Below are 18,398 nucleotides of genomic sequence, written 5' to 3' on the forward strand. Positions count from 1 at the left end.
GGGACCCAGTGATCTAGGTAAGTAGATTTAAGTCAACTCATGGGGAGCTTTGAATGCAGTGCTAGGATGGCAAGCACTAACATCTTATTTTCCTGCTCTTAAGAGCTCTGCACCTCTGTAAAGCATGAAAATGAAACACAGCAGGGCAGAAATATGGAGCTGAGAGTATATTTAGAAGGACATATGGTCCAATCCTCAGCCTGTTTATAAGATCCCACAAAGAAGTGAGTGCTGCAACACTCCACCACATTTCCAGGTCCTTAACCACCCTGCCAAGGAAACATTTTCCTGTGTCCAACCTGCATTCCTCCAGTTATAAAATTTCACTCTCAACAGAGCTTGATCAAGCTTTTTCTTCTCTCTGCCACCCCTTCCCTGCCCACAAGGTTTCCGAGCAGAAAGTCGGTGTTGCTGGTTTCAAGCTGACAGGCCCATGACGGTGCTAACCCACCACGGCTGGGAGACAGCTTCTCAGGTTGAGCTGAGGTGCTAGGTGAAAGCCCCTAAGTTCTGGACTTAGCCCAGGAATCCACATGGCAGAGCTGGGTAACTAGCACCACTCTGAACCCGGAACGATTTCTTCCTGCCACTGTGTTCCTCTTAGCTTCAGACAAGACTGAGAGCAAGGGTAAGGTTTAAGTCTGTCCCTTGCTGAAGAACTAAACACACATCTTTCTAGAGGAACTGGAAATGCTGGTAATGCATTCACTTTTTGTTCTTTACCTTGTTCTGGTAAAAGCAACAGTACTCTACCAAGTCTAGGTTCAGATTCCACTAGGATTAAGTCAGCTTTGTCCATCCCCCAGGTTCAATCAAATGCAATACATTGTGCTCAGGAACTTAAAGGACAGAGCACAGGGCTTCATCTCTGACGTGAGATGGATGTTTTAACCATTCCTCCTTCGGTAACATGGGTGTTGGGTTGGGCACTGATAGAAGACGAAAGCAATCCCCACCGTCATGGTGGTTATAGTGCAGTGTAGGACAAGCTTGTACCAAAACTGGCAGTGAAGCTTTTTTATCTGGAGTGATTGTTAAAAACATTCCAGAATCCCTGAGGTCCTGGAATCTGTTTTTTTTTTTAAACCTCTCAGGTGATTCCTCTACATCCTTGAACACTGGCTTTGGGCAGCGTTAGATGTTCTTACCGTGGCTATAAGCAACTACTTGCACAAGTGATTGGTTAAAGAACACTAGGCAGGGACGCCTGGGTGGCTCAGTCAGTTAAGCATCTGCTTTTGGCGCAGGTCATGATCCCAGACTGGGATCGAGTCCCGCATCGGTCTCCTTGCTTGGCAAAGAGCCTGCTTCTCTTTCTTCCTGCCGCTCCCCCTGCTTGTGCATGGCAGACTTGCTCTCTCTCTCTCTCTCTTTCTCTCTCTCTGTCTGGCAAATAAATAAATAAAATCTTAAAAAAAAAAAAATAAAGAACACTAGGCAGCCTGGGCTCTTTAGCAGGTTTGTGACTTCTGGGCCCTGGTTTTCCTCCTGCTGCTGCATGGAGCTTCCTTGTCCACCTGTGTGGGCCAAGGACCCTGTGCAGGAGGGGTCATGGACGGGACTAACAGTGGAAGATGGGAGATGATATCAAGCCCCTTGGTGCCTACAGTGGGTCAGAGTTGAGTGTCTCTTTTCCTTAGTGGTGCTCGTGCCACACCTGGATAGTCCAGGCCCGAGGCAGGATATAAATACATGGAGTAGTCAGGAGACCATGCTCCTAGGGCACCTAACTTGCTGGTTTCTTATTCCTGTTCGTCCTGAATAAATGATACTCCCTCCCCAGATTTGCCTCATCCTTTTGGACAGCCTTGGATCACCCTGTGAAAAAAAACTGGGCACCTAAGTGTGAAGACTTTATTATCAACAGAACAATTTGAAAGCGAAACCTCAGGTTAGACTTAATTCTGCAGGGACCTTGAACGTCCATGCTATTGGCAAGAGAAGAAAAAGCCTAAGAAGGTGGTGTGTTTAATCTTATACGTGACCTCCCACTTTAAAAACCTGGGAGGTTGGGGGTAGACGTCTTAGAAATTTGTATGGTTTACCCTGATGATGAGGATTAGTAATTAAGCAATCCTGTTGGATATCATGACATTTTATGGCATTTACCATGTCTTCATAGATCCTTAAGGATGGCAGAGAACCATGGCTGAGAGCACAATGCACTTTGGGGCAGACCTGGAAGTGAGCTTGCCCTCTGTTTCTAGTTGTGTGACCTCCATTTTCTTATTTGGGTTAATGTTAATATCTGTCTCACTAGCTTGTTTTAAGAATTACGTAAATTGTAAAAATCTAAGTGCTTAGAACAGTCCCCGGAAGAGAGAGCGTGCAGCCAGGGATGGGTGTATTAGAACTTCTGTGAGTGTTCGGGCTGAGGTGGTAGCAGAATATTTAGCAGTTGTCGCCTTTACCATCCATCCTGCCTTGGTGCAGGAGCCTGGAGTATGGTGTTCTTTCCATTAGAGATCGGCAGCCATTGCCCAGGCCTGTGCTTCTTACCCTGAGGCTCGAGTCATGTGAGGGTCAGCAGAAGACTGAGGGTTTCAACTGAAGATTTTGAGGGTAGGGGAGGTTATTTTTCTATGTTGAAATAAATGTTATGTATATGATTATTATGCAAAATTCTCATGGCATTTTGGGATGAACCAGAAGAGTTGGAAGAGCACCGATGCCTGCTTTGAGATACTTGAGCTCTGCCCCAGGTGATGTGACCAGTTCAAAGACACTCGAATGGAAATGCTAAAATGAAGTACCATATGGTAGAGTCCTGGGGCATGAGTGGCTTCCCCATGGGGACACTGCGGGACTTGGTGCTCCCATGTACAAATAGCCGTATGTCCAAAGAGAGAGAGAAGCTTTGTGAGCCAGAGGGACTGGCCTCTGCAGTAAAACCGTCTTTGCAGGGAATGATCTCAACGCTCTTGTCTCCCCGCCATTCATGGATATGGGGTCAGTTTTGGTTATTTCTTGATTTGTATATATTGACTTGGTTTCATACAATATAAAGGCCAATGTCAATGAAATTCATGTTTGTTTCAGAATCAATGGTCCCTGAGAAAGTTGAAATCATTCCATATCTGTGTGCTCATAAAATAAGGATCTGTGATTCATACTATGGGAGATCTAAATGTTATTGATGAGAGTGCAAAGTTCTCCTAGCCAAGTGCTAATGCACACCAAGTGGCTATTGAATCAGAAATAACTTCTAAATCTGAAATTTCCCTAAAAGTCATCCAGAATGTTTCATCCTGAAATATTATCAGTTCTGGTTTGCATACACACATGACCAATTACATTTCTAAAAGACTGACTCAAAGCATCATCTCCTGTGTGGTGAATCCCTTTCCATTCCTAACCTTGAGCCTGTGAGTTAAGAGATGACCTTTACTTTATTTATATTATTTAACTCCACATTCCCAGCACCTGTGGGAGTGCCTGGCACTTAGCAGGTGCTCAGTGAACATTCACAAAGGATTCTAGTAGAGCGCATTGCTCTGGTCTGGTCAAAACCTGAGCTCCTGATTTGGGGCTATAAGGAGCAGGTTCTTTTCCTTTACCCAAATTTTCAACTGTGGGTAGGGACCCGTGAGTGGGTTGTGAAAGCAACTTAGTGTACGGAGATGAGCATTTTGAACAAGTTAAGTAGTGTAAGGAAAAAAGGAAATCTCAGTGTGTATCACACGGGAAGGGTAAATGTTGCTTCCCGAAATGTGTTTGTGTGTACCCTGGGTTAAGATCGGCTCCAAGCAAGTCGACTTTCCCCAGGAACGTGGGCTGATGCAGTGAGAGCAAGCTCTGATGCCTTGTGCTGTCCGTCACAGACCTAGTGTGAGGAAGACAGGTCTGTAGGCCAAATTAGAAGCATGGTTACTGCTTCCAGGATTCCAGGCAAGATCTGGTTCAGGCATGCTGGTGGTAGGGAGGGGAGAGACAGGCATTTTCCCAGGGGTTGTGGGTCTGTTAATCGGGGGATTTCCTCAAGGGCAACTGCAATGTCAGGGAACAGAGCTTGGGCCCCATTATGGATAAAGGTTTTCTGGAGAGATCGCTGGAAGGTTCTCCCTTTTATTTGTTTGTCTCATCGGAGACAGCCAGACATATGCAAGCTAGGCGGCATTGCACCTCCAAATTATGTTACCAAATATTAATCATGCTTTTACAATTCAAGCTTATTTGAGATTGAATCCAGACTATTGTACTGTATCAGCACAAGAACATCCACTTGTATATAGCTCAGGGCCTCCAGGCCTCAAATAATTTAAATGATGCTCCAAGGGCTAGAAGGAGAAAACAAGGTAGTACTTCTTTGTACGGCCTTGGCCCCAGAGAGAACTTTCCCAGGAATCATGTATTCAAGATATCAATTGATGACAACTAGTACAGAATCCAAGAACTCAAGGCCTCAAAATGTGACCCCGTCCTCCAAAATGTAGATTTACAAATAACTAAAGCCTGCTCTACAATGGCAAGCCTGTGGCAGAGATGTTGGCTCTGCCCAGAAATATCTTAAAGGGTACTTCTGAACCTTCGGGCTCCCTGGTAGATCTGAGTTATTTCTCCGCCTCTTCCAGCTCACCCTGGGGCCACAACGGCCGCCTCTCATCCTTATTCCAGATCTCTGAGTTGAGCCTGATTTCATTAAGCTTGGCTCAGATCCTCCTCCCTGACAGTTTAGTGACATTTTTCCAGCATATTAAGATTTGATCCAGAGATAAATTTTAAAAATTTCTGGGGGATTTTTTAACTATGAGTCTTTGAAACCGGGGAAAAAGGCCTCTCGAAAGAAGATGTTAAAACATAAGAGTGAGATCTAATAAAACACAAAATATTCTGTGTTGCTTTACAGGAAACACATGGGTATTCATACAGTGAGGAGGGACAGTGGGTTGCCCGTTGCAGGGCCTCCTCAAGGAGCAGGAAGCAGCCTCCATTTACTGCTCTGTGGCTTTGGGTTTGATTCCTTTGGAAATACAGATGGCTGGCAGGAAAAAGGGAGCCTGAGGTGACCGCCAGCTCTGTGTTGTTTTTTCCAGGAAGGTCTGGGCAGGGTGGGTGTGGAGGGAGGCGAGGAAGGGCAGAGTCTCTGCGGATTCCGTGAATTGCTGAATTGGGGTTGTGCCAAGCTCTTAAAAGCCATGAGTGGCATTTGGGCTCCAGGCATGTGTCTGCTGCTGACCAGCTGGGCCCAGGTGGTGTTTCATCCCAGCCTCCTGGGATTCAGGCTTTCGTTGAGGTTTGGTGTAGGAAGCAGAAGTGGGGACCAAACACCTAGATGCCTCTGCCCACCACCCTCCATCCAAACCTGCTTGGCCCCTGCGCACTGTGCGCCGTCTGTCTGAGACTTGGTTTTCGCTCTGAGCAAAATGAGACTTCCTGTGGCTTTTACCTTCCTCCCAGAAGGGGCACTCAGCTTCTCGCTGAGGTGGGCGGAGGGAGGATGCTCCTTTTATGCCTCTTTGAGATCAACCCCAAAGCGTCCCCTGCAGATTATTAGCTCTGAGGTCTCTTTGTGAGTCTCTGACCCATCACTTTAGAGCAGAACAATGGACTTCTCTAAATAAAGGTGCACAGGCACTGTCCTCTGTGCTCTGATATCATTAGCAGCAGTGGGAAGAGTATGAATGGGGATGTCTTGGGCGTTCAGCAAGAAGTGGTTTTCCTGTGGGCATGTGCCGTCTTCCTGCCCGTGGTCCCCAGTTATCTGTGCAATACATAAGCAGTGAAGAAAGAACAAGGCTCCTTCAGCCACAATTGAATTAAATAGCACCATATCCTTCACAAAGGACTTCCCAGACGTGTTTGCATGTAATCCTGCAGCCTCTCATGCAGAATCCAACTGAAGAAGCCTGTTCAGTGAGGTTGAGGGACTTTGCCAAGGTCACACAACTAGTTCACTTGAAGACCCAGCTGTGACTTCAGAACCTCTGACTCCAGGCCTGATGTTCTCTCCTAGACCACAGCAGAGGGAAAGGAGGATCTAGGAAGACAGCTTCCCAGGGGAGGACAGGCATCCCAGGCCGTGGTGAAAGGTTAGCGAGTGGAAGAATGTGACTCACTGGCGTGTGTCATTGGAGTCCTACGAGTGGATTGTCGGGATAAGGCCGTCCCAGAGGGGTCACGTTCTTGTTAAATGACTTTGAAGTATTGCTAAGGGAACCAAGACTTAGGGAAATGAGTGGTATTTCTGTCCCTCTTTCTAATTAAAGGTCCTGATCTGGGAGGGAAAGAAGATCATGGGAAGTGATCTACGTGGATGGTGCCAAACTGTGAACTTTGGGTTCCTGGCCTGTGGGTTAAGATGTCTGAGTGGGGACTCTGGCTGGGAATGGAGAAATCTGGCAAAGACACAGAAGAACTTTCTTAGTGGGAGACTTGCTTTAGCAAGTTAAAAGGGAAGACGTGTGTCTAGGTAACCCTATAGACCCTGGGGAACCACGTAACAAAAAAACCTGCCATTCTGGAGGCGGAACTTAGGAACCATCAGGAGAAAGTAATAGGCAAGAGGATCATAAGTGCTATTTTTTATAACTTTATGACTCTGTACTACTATATATTGGTAATAAAGGTGAACCTAAAATTTTAATGTAAAGAGGTACACACAAGTCCGAGGTATCCCTGATTGGACTCGGCCCTGAATTTCAGCCATGAAAGCGCTTACCGTTAAGGCAAAATGAGTGGGGAAGCCAAGACTTTGCTTTGTCTTTAGAGGGAAGCATGCGTGCCGAGGAGGAAGTGCTGGCCTGCCTTCATCTGTTCATCCGCGTAGCTCGATCGACTTCACATCCACAGTGCACCTGCACGGTTCTAGGAAGGGGGATAGAGCAGTGAGTAAGACGGAAGTCCCTGCCTGCCTTGAGTGAATGTCCTGGGGCTGGGGGCATAGCAACAGGTCAACACAACTAATAAATAGGTAGTTTGAGATGGTGCTGTGGGAGCACCATGAAGAGCTGTAGCCTGATAGCCGGGAGCGGTCCGAGAAAGCTGAGGCGTGCGCAGGAGGGACCAGCAAGGCCCCGGGGGCTGTTAGAGGGACAGCAGGAAAGCTGGCGTTAGGGGAGCCTGATGTCAGAGCAGCGTGCAGAGATCCGATCACAGAGGGCCTTGTCGTCCAAGGGGGAATTTTAAGCTGAAGAGTGAGAGTTGTGAATGAAAAGAGAGAAATGGCTGTGGGAGATTGGCTAGCAGGCTGCTCGGCCAGACCGAAAATACAGGCAAACCTTTCTCTGAAAACACTTACGGAGCTGACACTGGGACGAGATGTGCTCATCCTGGAGGAGTCCTGTAATTGCTGCCCATCCAGGGGGGAAGGGCATCCGTGTGGCTGTACGGGGCCTCCTGAGCTCACATGTTCAGAGGGTGTGTCTAGAAGACCGTAGAGAGCAGCGCATGGCCAGCCGAGACCAGAGGCAGGCAAAGGACATGCCCGTGGGTGAGCATCGGCTGCAGGGAGCACCGCCAAGACCCAGAGAGCGGGCAGGGAAACTCCGAAAGCTCTTGCTGTTGTTTTGTGAATATGTGTAGGACAAGAAAATACAGAAGGGCAGAATAAAGCCACTGCCCGAGGTCGTGGGCATTCATTGATTTGCTCTCAGAGTCAAATATTTGTTGGGCACCCATTACGTATTGGGCCCTCTTTTAAATACCAGGGATGCCGCAGGTGGTGAGATGAAAATCTCTGTCCTCACAGAACCTAAGTGGGGCAGGGGTGCAGGGGAGCAGGAGAGAAAATAAACACAAGGAAGTAAAACACTTTAAATGGTAGGTGGGGGTAGATGACAAGGACAAAAATAAAACCAAGAAGGGGAAGAGGAAATTTGGGGGAGGGGAGCAATGTTAAAGAAGGTCATTTCATTACTTGGCTTTTATTTAGAGTATGATGGGGAAATCATTGGGGGGTTTGAGCAGGGTAATGACGCTCTGTGACATTTTAAAATAATTACCCTGGTTGCTCTGAGAATAGAGATAAAGGACAAAACCGAGCAGTTTCCAGCACCTTCGCTGCCATCACCCCGGGCCTGGCACCGTCCGCTCTTACCTCGGTCATTGCAGGCAGGCCCAGTGAGGCAGGTGCCATAGTGTGGGCAAGAGACGGTGGTGGTGGCAAACGTGCTGGACCTGTTGGGAAGGTAGAGCTGACCGTATGTGGTAGGATGTCGACAGATGAAACCCTCAGTTCCTCTTGTGTTTCCCTCTTACTAGAAGATCAAGTGGCTGAGGAAGTCTAGGCTGCCAGCAAGATAAGTATTCAAAAGAACTGTGGCAAGCAGAAGCTGGCTGATGAACGTGTATGGCCAGGAGGGAGGTAGAGTGCTGGGACCGAGGGACGTAGCCTGCGAACCCCAGCAAGAGAGTGAGAGAGGAGGGATGGCCTGCAGTGGGAGGCTCCAAGGAGAGGATGTCCTTGGTGCAGCCCACGTGACCGGGGAGCTGGGGTGCCGTGAGGAAGGTCATCAGGAAGTAGGTTGGGAGCTACAGAGCCAGGTTCCAGAAGCATCATCCATACATCGAAAACTACTGAGAATAACAGCAGGGGAAAGGGCGGAGCCACCTGTGAACCTAGGCAGAAGTCATCAGAGAGAATGGGAGAGCACCTGGACCTGTGCGAGCAGATAGAAGGACCGACTCGGTGGCAGCAAGCCTCGGTCTAGAAGGGCGAATGCAGTGGGAGCAGTCAGGGCCTCCCTCTTGCCTTAGGAGTCGGAGAACTTTGAAATACACCAATGGCTGACTGAGGGGTTTAAGAAAGAATTTCCCAGGGGCTGTTCTCCAATAGAATCAGCTGATGCTGCGTGCTGCAGAGCTCCCGGGACGGTGACTGTCCAGAGCAGTCCACTCCATGACGGAACCCAGGGACCCATGAGGGGCATGTTGGTATAGGAGAGACTCCCGCACCTGGGACACAGCTGACTTACTAGCCTCTCAGTCTCTCTCAGTGCTGAGCTTGTCCTTTCCGTAGGTCTGGACCAGTGGTGCCTTGTCTTTTCAGCTTTGCAAAATCTACATCGCAAGGGAAACCATTACTTTTCAAAAAATGTTTAATGGAAACTTCTTTGCTTAATGAAACTTGCCTCCACTTAGGGGAAGCCCTTCAGTTGAGCCCTTTTTAAGCCTCAATTTTTTTTTCTCATCTTTCCATCAGTTGGCTTCATAAATACTCATTAAAGGTTGACACAAAATAAGGGTTATTCTGAAAATCTTTCCCAAGCGTTTCAGTTTTGCTTTCTTATAACAAGTTATTATTTGAATGTGATCTCTAGTCAGTTATATTCTTGTAAAAACTAGTGAGTAATTGATTTTTGGAGTTTTTAAATTGAATCAGGATTTCTGAAATCATGGGATCTGATACGAGGGAAGAGAGATTTTCTATGAATCATAGGTCCCAAGTAACTCCATCTCTTGGAGCTCCAGCTGCAAACCATTGTCCTTCTCCCGCATCACCCCGCCGAGAAGGTGGCAGCCAGCGCCGAGCTGGAAGGGCAGAGTCAAGCCTCCAGGTTGGACATGAACTATAATGCAATATGCACAGCAGACAGGCCTTTCAAATGGGTGGGAACAGGGGTGGCCCCCTAAACTGCAAACGCATTGCAGGAGGCCTGCTGTCCCCTTTCTTTGGTGTGTCTTCTGGGAAGGTTCGCGTCTAGCTTCAGGCCACTAAGATGTTGTGTGATCCTGGGAAAGTTACTTAACCTCTCTGAGCCTCAGTCTCCTCATCTGTCCAATGGGACATTGCAGAACCTAGGAGACATTTGAGACACAGTAAGCCAGCACCAAGTCCAGCGTGCGGCATGTGGGTGTTCGGTGAGTCAGGGCTGCTGTCCTGGTTTTAGCTCATTTATACAGACTTTAATCAAGTTACCCGTTTGAACTCTTGAGTGTTTTATTCTTTATCATGCCAGACTGTAACTGTGAAGGGAAGTCCATCTGCCTTTATATGATACCTGTGCTTAGGACCCAGAAAGGCTGAGGGGGAGAGCGTGTGGAACTTCTTTATTTATAGTTATTCACCCTTGTCGTTGGTTGGCGACCGCAGGGGAGAGGGCTCTTACGTGACTAGAAACCAACAATGGCAGGAGCAGAATAAACCTTTTTCAAAGTTGTCCTTTCTATTTTTAATACTTTTGTTGTTTTTGAAGATGAAAAAATAGCAACTAAAATATTAGAATTCGCACTGGACCCTGTAGGTGACAACTCCAAGGTGAGTGTTTGTCTTTCAGAGCTGTGGTAACACAGATTTCATGTTCCGGAAGGTCTCTGCCCTGAGAGAATTCGATTGCCTGGGCTTTCAGGGGACCTGAGAACAGCTCTCCAGCTGCCTTTTCAAGCCTGTGAAGAGTGCTCTTCGCCCTCTTTCCTGAGCTCGAAGTAATTTCCAGTCACTGGTGCTAGAGTTGCTGCCCTCTGCCTCCCATTTAATCCCTGACCTCCTGCGCCTTGGTCTTCGGGCCCCAGTCCCTCTCCTGGTCTCGTCCCCACTGTGTCCTCTTCTCTGAGTCTGGCCTCTCCTCTCCACATGTCCCTCTCCACCGACCCCAAGCCCTGCTCACGTCTACCTCAGAGCCTTTCTCAGGTCATTTCCCTCCTGCCCCTTGAGCCACACAGTCTGTCATCTTTAGGATCAAGCTAATTGATCAGCTGATTTTGAATATTAGCAAATGACACTTGGTCTATAGTGGTGGTCCTCAAATTTGACTGCACAATGTAGCTTAAAACAAACAAACAAAAACCCTCCCAGTGCTTAGCTATCATCCCCAGAGGTTCAGATTTAATTGTTCTGAGCTGTGACCTGGGCATCTGGATTTTTAAAAGCTCTCCCAGGTGATTCCATGTGCAGCCAGCATTGAGAACCACTGGTCTAAGAATTCATTCATTTCCCAAGCTGAGTGTCTTCTAATAATAGCTCTGTTTGTTCCCCCAAATGACTTGTATACTGCAGTGTTTTAAATAGTTCATGTGACTATAAAAACATCAAAGTAGCTATTTCCACCTCGTGTTAATTTGGTAGATTTGGGGAAAGGAAATAGTACAGTTCTTTTTTTGAAAATTGAATTCCTAGAGTACCTCTGGGCCCACTTGATGGCAGTACCAGCAACTGGCATTTATCAAGCTCTCGGCGTGTGCCAGGCACCGTGCTGGACTCCCGAAGCTCGGTACATTCATTAGATCATCTTAATCCTCAATGCCACAAGTAAGCCTCAGTTTTCCTCTCTCCGATTATTGAGGATTCTGAGGTCCAGAGAGGCTCACCTGCTTGCCCAGGGCTGAACAGGTGCCAAGTCTTCATTGATCCCTTGGGAAGGAGCTTACCTAAATAATTTCCCAGAAAATAAACGTGTCCCTGTGTTAGCTTTGGGGTTGAACTATCTTCGAATTGGGTTGCATTCTTTTGTATATCAAGAGCTTCCATAAATTTGATTTCAGTTTCCCTCCCAAGTTGTCTGTATAAATCCAAGATTGGGAGCCCATTTCACAAACTAGTTTTCTTCACGCACTCAGCAGACATTACTTTAGAGAATCATCTGGTTTCTAGCGCCTCACCTAGTAGAAGCTACCCCAGTTTTTACTTGGTGTCCCTAATACTTTCTTGAGGTGGTGAACAGGCAGTGCTGTCCCCATTTTGCAGAAAGGGGAGCTGGTGTGCCAAGTATTCATTATCTATTAAATAGTAGTAATAGCTACCACTAAATGCATACTTCCCAAGTGCCAGGCTCTCTGCTAAGCTCTTTACATCCTACGTAATTATCCTCATTTTACAGATAAGGAAACTGAGACCCAAAATGATGGAGCTCCTTGCCCAGGGTGGTACAGTTCGTAATCAAGGGCCTTGTTCCTTTGCTGCTTGTTTGTTTTTTAACTTCTTATGAGGAAAATGGCAAGACATAGACTTCATTTTTCCTCTTGTGTTAGCCTGGCCAGCCTCTGCTGTGTGTGCAGTGGCCTCTGGACAACCACACCTAGAATAAACCATTGAAGCATAAACTGGATTTTCTCTCCGTGTGTCAAATGGCCATTTAATAGCTATTGTGAAACAAAGAATTTTCTGCTAACCTTGACTATCACATCGAGGTCAAACAGGCTCTAAATATTCCTTCTGCGGCCATCCCAGTACCAGGCTGCTTTGGTCTACACAAGCCCTGAAGGTCAGAGCCGGCTCTTGGAGCAGTTTCACTCTGCATCCGTCTCTGAGCTCTGCTGTTGCTCACTTTGGGCTCATGACAAGACCCTTGTCACTGCTGCTGGGGCACTTCATGGCGCACAGGCTCTAAGTGCTGAGAACAAACCCTCCCTCCCCCCTTCTTGGGAATTATGAGTATACCACCTTCTTTTCTCCCTCTGCAAGCGAATCCAGAGTCAATAGCTTCTGGTTTGTTAATTGTGTTACACACATACCGTTCTGGAGGAAGAATAACTCCACGCACGGAGAGATTGGCAGCGTGGTGAGTGATGGAGCGCCCGGGACAATGAAGCACCTAGCCGCCTGTGTCAGGGCAGCGGGTCACTAATTGAGTGCAAACCTTTTGTTTTTAATGTTGTTTATCCCCCTACAGGGCATACAAAACCATTGAGGATGATGACTTGAAGTTTCCCCTTATATATGGAGAAGGCAAGAAGGTAGGCACGTGCACGCCCCCCGGCCGAGAGAACAGGCTCTGTCTCCGCACCGCCCGTGGCGGTCTCTGTGCCCCACTCAGCAGCCTGGCACTTTATAGCCCTGACAGCGCGAAAGACTGTCGCCTTCCATCACCCTTCGGGTGTCCTGTCTTGAGGGTCCGAGGAGTGGCAGGGGTTGGGGACGGGGGAGGTGAGGGGTGAGCACAAGGGCCGAGAGAACATTCTGTGCGAACAACGTTCCAGGCCATCTATCTGAGTAACGTTCTACGGTGTCTCGCCACGACCCCGCGCGTACATCATCTCCCTGTATTTCTGACAAGCCGCGAGGCGGGCACAGCCGGCGGTATTGGGTCCGTTTGGCAGACGAGGCCGCCGAGACTCTGAGGCGAAGTCGGCTCCTGGCCGCCAGGGGTGGTGGGAGGGGTGGAGCCACGGCCGCCTCCCCGCTTCCAGAGCTCTCACGCTCCCCCGTGGGAGCTCACGCTCTGCAAGTCCGCTGCTCCCCCTGCGCCAGGCAAGGGGATCCGACGCTTCGCTGCGGTGAAGCTCAGGACCCCGGGGACCAGAGCCCAGGCCCAGCTAGCCGAGGTCGTTCGTCACGAGCTCCCAGGGCCCCCGTCGGAGCCACACCCTGAGCAGCAGGCGTCTGTGCAGCCCAGGAAGGCTGTCTGTCCGTCTTGGTCTGGGAGCGGAGGCTGGAGGAGGTGGCCGCCCCGGACTGGAGATGGGGAAGCTTTGAAACTGTTTCCCAGTAAGAACAAACAGCCCTGAGTCACTGCATTCTTCCTTTGAACACGAATACCCTTCAACTCTGTGCTGAGAGCTCCAATCAGAAGTGAAAAATGTGCTCACATTAAGAAGAGTCTTCAACTGAATTTCTTCCAATATTTGATAGTTTTTTGGAGGAAGAAGTGGCTCATAATAAAACTGAAGGGTGCCTTTATGGGCAGAACTCGAGCGTGTGTGTGCGTGCGTGCGTCTCTCAATGTGTGTGTGTGGGAGAGCACACGGGTTTAGGTTTGGGCTCAGTGTAGCAGTGATTTCAGTGGAAGGAGACATTCCATGGAGGGAAATGAAGCATAAACATCTGATTCACAGAGGGATCATTTTTCACACGAACTTTCCCTGTTCATGGAAATGGGCCACCATCCATCTCACCAGCCTTGCTTGAGAGTCACGACAGGAAAGGACTCTGTTCCTGACAGTGTTGCGTCTGCCTGTCAAGATGATGGGTATTATTAATGCACATCTCTCAGCCCAGTGACCGATGCCCACAGCTGCGGTGCTTTGTGGGGCTGAGAGTCTCAGTATGACCCTCCTATACCCAGTGTGTTCCAGTAAGCTCGGAGCCACCTCCTCTTACCTTTGTATCCCTGGTACCTGACCAGCCTGGTACCTGACACATGGCTGGCCTTCAAGAAAGCCATCAGTATTAAGTATACTTTTCAGTATGTACAGTATCCTTGCCCCCACACCAAAGGACAGTGGACTAATGTGTTCTTAGAAGATGATCAGAATAAAGATTTAAAGGAGCCAGGGGCCTTCCCAGTTCAGCCAATGTTGATTTCACCAGGACATCACGTTCCTCAAGCGTTTCAGTTAATTAGGGCCTGACAGTTCTGTGATAGGCAGCTGGCAAGTTCTGTCATCGCACCTGATGGCCTATTTAAAAGCCACTGTGGCTCCAGTCTGTACCAGGCTTGCTCCACAGTGAAATAGCACAAGATCCCTGGCAGGGGATCCACGATTTCTTGCGAAATCTTTACAACTGCAGCACGTCAGTTCCATCTAGATCCTTTGCAAGGGGTTTCTCGTTCCCGTCTGCATACACCTACCCAGAAGTTTCAGAAGACTTTCACAGCCATAACTTCTCATTTTATTCCTGCCAATGCTTTTAAGGATTTGGGTGGGTAACACCTACATACTTTGTAAACAAGTTCAGTAACTAACAGAAACATCAGATTTCTTTAGACAAAAACGCCCACCTGTGCTTTCCCAGCCAGAGAAGCTGCCATTGCAATGGGGAGAGCAGAAGGGCCGCAGGGGACTCAGAATTTTCACACTGAAGAGTTCAGTATTTCTTAGCTAGTAGGGAGCCGGTCCAGCTCCCCAGCAGAGCAGAGAGTTTCTGCAGCCTGCCTGACCAGAGGGCCCCAGGCTTCATATCACCTACCTGCATTGTATCCCTTTTGATTCTTGCCTTTAAAAAATGTCATGGTTTGTTTCATTTCCACTTTAATGCAAACATGCCCATCTTCTGATCTGAAACGAGCTCTAAGATCCATAGCCTTTTTGGGAAAACAGGATGAAGGTGCTGGCAATGTTTTAGATTGTAATATTTCTTAGCATTTATAAGTTACTCTTAGTACCCAAACAGTAGAGTGAGGATTCAAGCTGGGTCTCAGCACCATGACCCTACACTGGATGTATTATTGATGATCCAAGTGTTAGGCCACTGGGCTCCATTCTACCAAAAATGACTTTCATTTCATCCCTCTGCGCTTACCTGGCTCAGTGCTACCCACCCTTCTGCACAAAAATGTCATGCCACCACCCCCAGGAAACCCTCTCAGCAGAATTTTTACCTCCTCTCAACTCCTCTAACCCATGGTGCTGGTGTCTTTCATCACTTGGCCATATTTTATGTATTATTAGTTAGACATACACCTTTGATCTCCCTTCACAAGTTCCTTTATATTAGGGACAAGTCCTTAGACATTTGTCCCCCACAGCATGATTTCTGCACCTAGTAGGTGCTCAGTAAATGTTGGGCTAAGTCAAATCCGTGGCATCCCGGGAGGTATTTAGGCTGACTGTGTAAGCATTAGTATCATAGTATTATTTCCTTCAAGCATTGGGAAAACGAAACTGTTCAGAGAAAGCACAGGTGGTGAGGTCTCAAACCTGGGTCTCTGTGTGGTTATAATAAAGTGACACTTTCTTCCTTTCCACCCAGAGGGAATTTGTGGGGATGTTAGCAGGCCAGGTTACAGAGTTGCAAAGACTTTCTTTCCTCTAGCCATGAAGTACACTCTAGGAGCTTGGGGAGGCGGGAGCTGCCGCTCGCGTTTTTCCATCGCTTACTGGTGCCTCTCAGGAACTGGAGACTTGGCTGGTGTGTTCAGTGAGTTCTTGTAGGGTGGCGTGTCACAGACGGGTGGGGGGCTGGATGGACGGATCATGTTGGATTCGATTTGAACTGATTTCAGTAGCTGTAGACATCAAACATGTTGGATTTAGCTTCCTGGATCCCCTTCCTTCCAGTCTCTACAAAAGAAGCTGAGAAGAGACAGCAGCAACCCATTAAACTCAGGATAAGTGGTAGAAAAACCACTCCTTAAGTACATAAGTGATCTTGGTGAGCCCTTCCGTGGAAACAGCTACCCACACAAGTCAGTAGCAAGGGGCATGGAGAGGGACAGAAGGAATTGGAAAATGAATGCTTTTCTCTCCGCCTGTGGCAGCTATGTTGTGACGGGAATGCTTTCTCTGGTGTGTGTTTCTGATGACCCTCTGCTTATACCCCTAGGCCCGAGTAATGGCAACTATTGGAGTGACCAGGGGACTTGGGGACCATGACCTGAAGGTGCATGACTCCAACATCTACATAAAACCATTCCTGTCTTCAGCTCCAGAGGTACCAGATGAGGTTTTTGTTTCTGTTTTGTGCAATAATGGATTGTCTCTGTGATTCCTGCCATGACGTGCAGCCCATAGGCAGCTTGTGTCTCAGGGACGCGTGCAGTGTTTCTTTTTCCCCCACTCCATTCTCACTTTGACTGTCCTGGTTCCTGCCTCCTCACTTCCTGCCCGGGTAGCTGTACAGCCCCCTAGTGGCATTCCTGCCTCTAGTCCATCCCACATTTTGTCACGAGGCAGATGTTCCCGAACAGGTGCTCTGACTCCTGTTTGCTCCGAAACCTTCAACCGTACCCCGTGCCTATGAGGATAAAGCCCAGACTCCTTTGGTTGGCATTCGAGGCATGTTATAATTTGGTCTGACTTTCTAGACCAGAAATTTGATCTCTGTTCCCCAGAACTAGCCAGAAAGAACTTGCTGTGTCCTTCCTGCGCATGACCTCCAGTTTTCCATAGTTGCTTAGACTCTTCCTTCTGACTAGAACGCCTTTCCTCCCATGTCCAAGCGTCCAAAGTCTCCTGTGGAGAGACTTCCCTGATTTCTCCCTGAGCTCTCTACAGATGCGTGTAAAGCAGTGCCTTTTACCGCCCGCCACGCTCTGCCTTACCGCGTAGTTGTTCGTGTGTATACCTTATCCCTTCTTCGATTTTAATCGCCTGTAGAACTTGTATCATTCAGCTGATGTTTACAGAAGTTAATTGGAAAACAAGTTGTCATCTTTTGGGTTAAAAAACTTTTTTTCTCACCTAAAACTAATGTTATGAAAAGCCAACAACACGTGTTTCTTATGATACGGGAAACAATATCCAGTTCTGTTTCAGAATACATCTTTGGAGAACGTTTTGCTTCTAAGTTGTAGAGAAATATAAGTAATAGTAGGTTAAGGGTCTATTTTTTTTTCACGTAACAAGGAGGCTGGAACGTGGTGGCAGCGAGTGTTCGCGCATCACCTCCCGTGTGCCAGGACTGGCGTCTCGCCGACTTTCCCTTCATGTTCAAGATGACGGCCACTGCTCTGAGCACAGCACTGTCGTGCAAGGCAGAAGGAGGAGGCAGGCAGCCTACCTGTCCCAACAGATACTCACTTGCGTCTCATTGGCCAGAACTGTGTCACCTGACCTCCCCTGGCTGCTAGGAAGGTTGAGGCAGAGAGCTTTAACTTTTCCAATATTTATAATAGAGGGGAATCAGGGAGAGGTGAGTCAGGAACCAGTGCTGTTTGCATGCTGTGCAATTACCTGTTACAGCAATGCCTTGCACCAGAAATGCCCAGAATGTTTAAACACAGCTCCATCTGCGTGTTCTTCCCAAGGATAGATGCTGTTTTATCGAAGGCTCTTTTTGTTGGAGGAAACCGGAACCCACTCGAGCTAACTCAAAAGAGGAGGTGTTTGTTTTACTGATATTAGAAGAGATGTATATGGTGTACACAGGAAGAACCCTTAACAGCTAGGCTTTATGGGAGGGCGGTTCTAGAATCAAGGCACCCCCAGAGAGCCTCAGCAGTGGGAGTCTGTCGCCTTCATGAGGGCGTTCTGCCCTTAAAGTGGCCAGTCATTTCCATATGTCTCTGCTACCAGTCAACCCAGTCTCTCACTCTCCCGATTCCCAGAGGCGAATCTCATTGGTCCAACTCCCTTTTTATACCAGGCCACGAGTGACTTCCCAGCCCATAAATTGCCCCTTTAGCTTGTCCACTCCAGAGACCTCAATGGCCACAGACAGCCACCTAGGCCCACCCCTTTGGCAAGGTTGTGAGCAGGGTGGGGTTGGGGGGGTTCTTTTAGAGTCTTTATTGCTGAGGCTGGCATTCAAAATTCATGTAGCCACAAGAGTTTGGGAAGTCACGGAGGGGGCAATCTCTAGTAAATAGAAGGTATGGAAGACACAGACCTTTCCTGATATTACCCAGGATTTCAAATGAGATCAGCCTGATGGAAATAATAATTACCATTCGTCAGAGCCTGTAGATGTCTCTCTTTTAGCCCTCACAGCAATTCTGCACGATGAGGACCAATACTACGTAAAGCGTCCAAGGGGCCCTGGAAGCTAGTGGATCCCTGATCCCTCTATTCTGGCCAACCTCGGGATCCATGAATTATTGCTGAAACTACTCTTGGCCCAGACTCATGGACTCTGTATTTTTCCC

At 48.1% G+C, this 18,398-nt stretch overlaps 1 protein-coding gene across 2 annotated transcripts in view; it reads left to right on the forward strand.

The window, feature by feature from the left end:
• PPM1H (protein phosphatase, Mg2+/Mn2+ dependent 1H) overlaps positions 1-18,398 on the forward strand; it is a 254,361-nt gene that overhangs the window by 186,386 nt on the left and 49,577 nt on the right. For both annotated transcript variants that reach the window (XM_087869003.1, XM_045789684.2), the window contains exons 7-8: positions 12,546-12,609; positions 16,139-16,246. In XM_087869003.1, the coding sequence (XP_087725129.1) occupies positions 12,546-12,609; positions 16,139-16,246 (172 nt within the window). The remainder of the gene's footprint in view (positions 1-12,545; positions 12,610-16,138; positions 16,247-18,398) is intronic.

This window comes from Ursus americanus, chromosome 17, assembly GCF_024610735.1.
Source record: "Ursus americanus isolate L20-20 chromosome 17, mUrsAme1.1.p, whole genome shotgun sequence".
Taxonomy (NCBI): Eukaryota; Metazoa; Chordata; class Mammalia; order Carnivora; family Ursidae; genus Ursus; species Ursus americanus.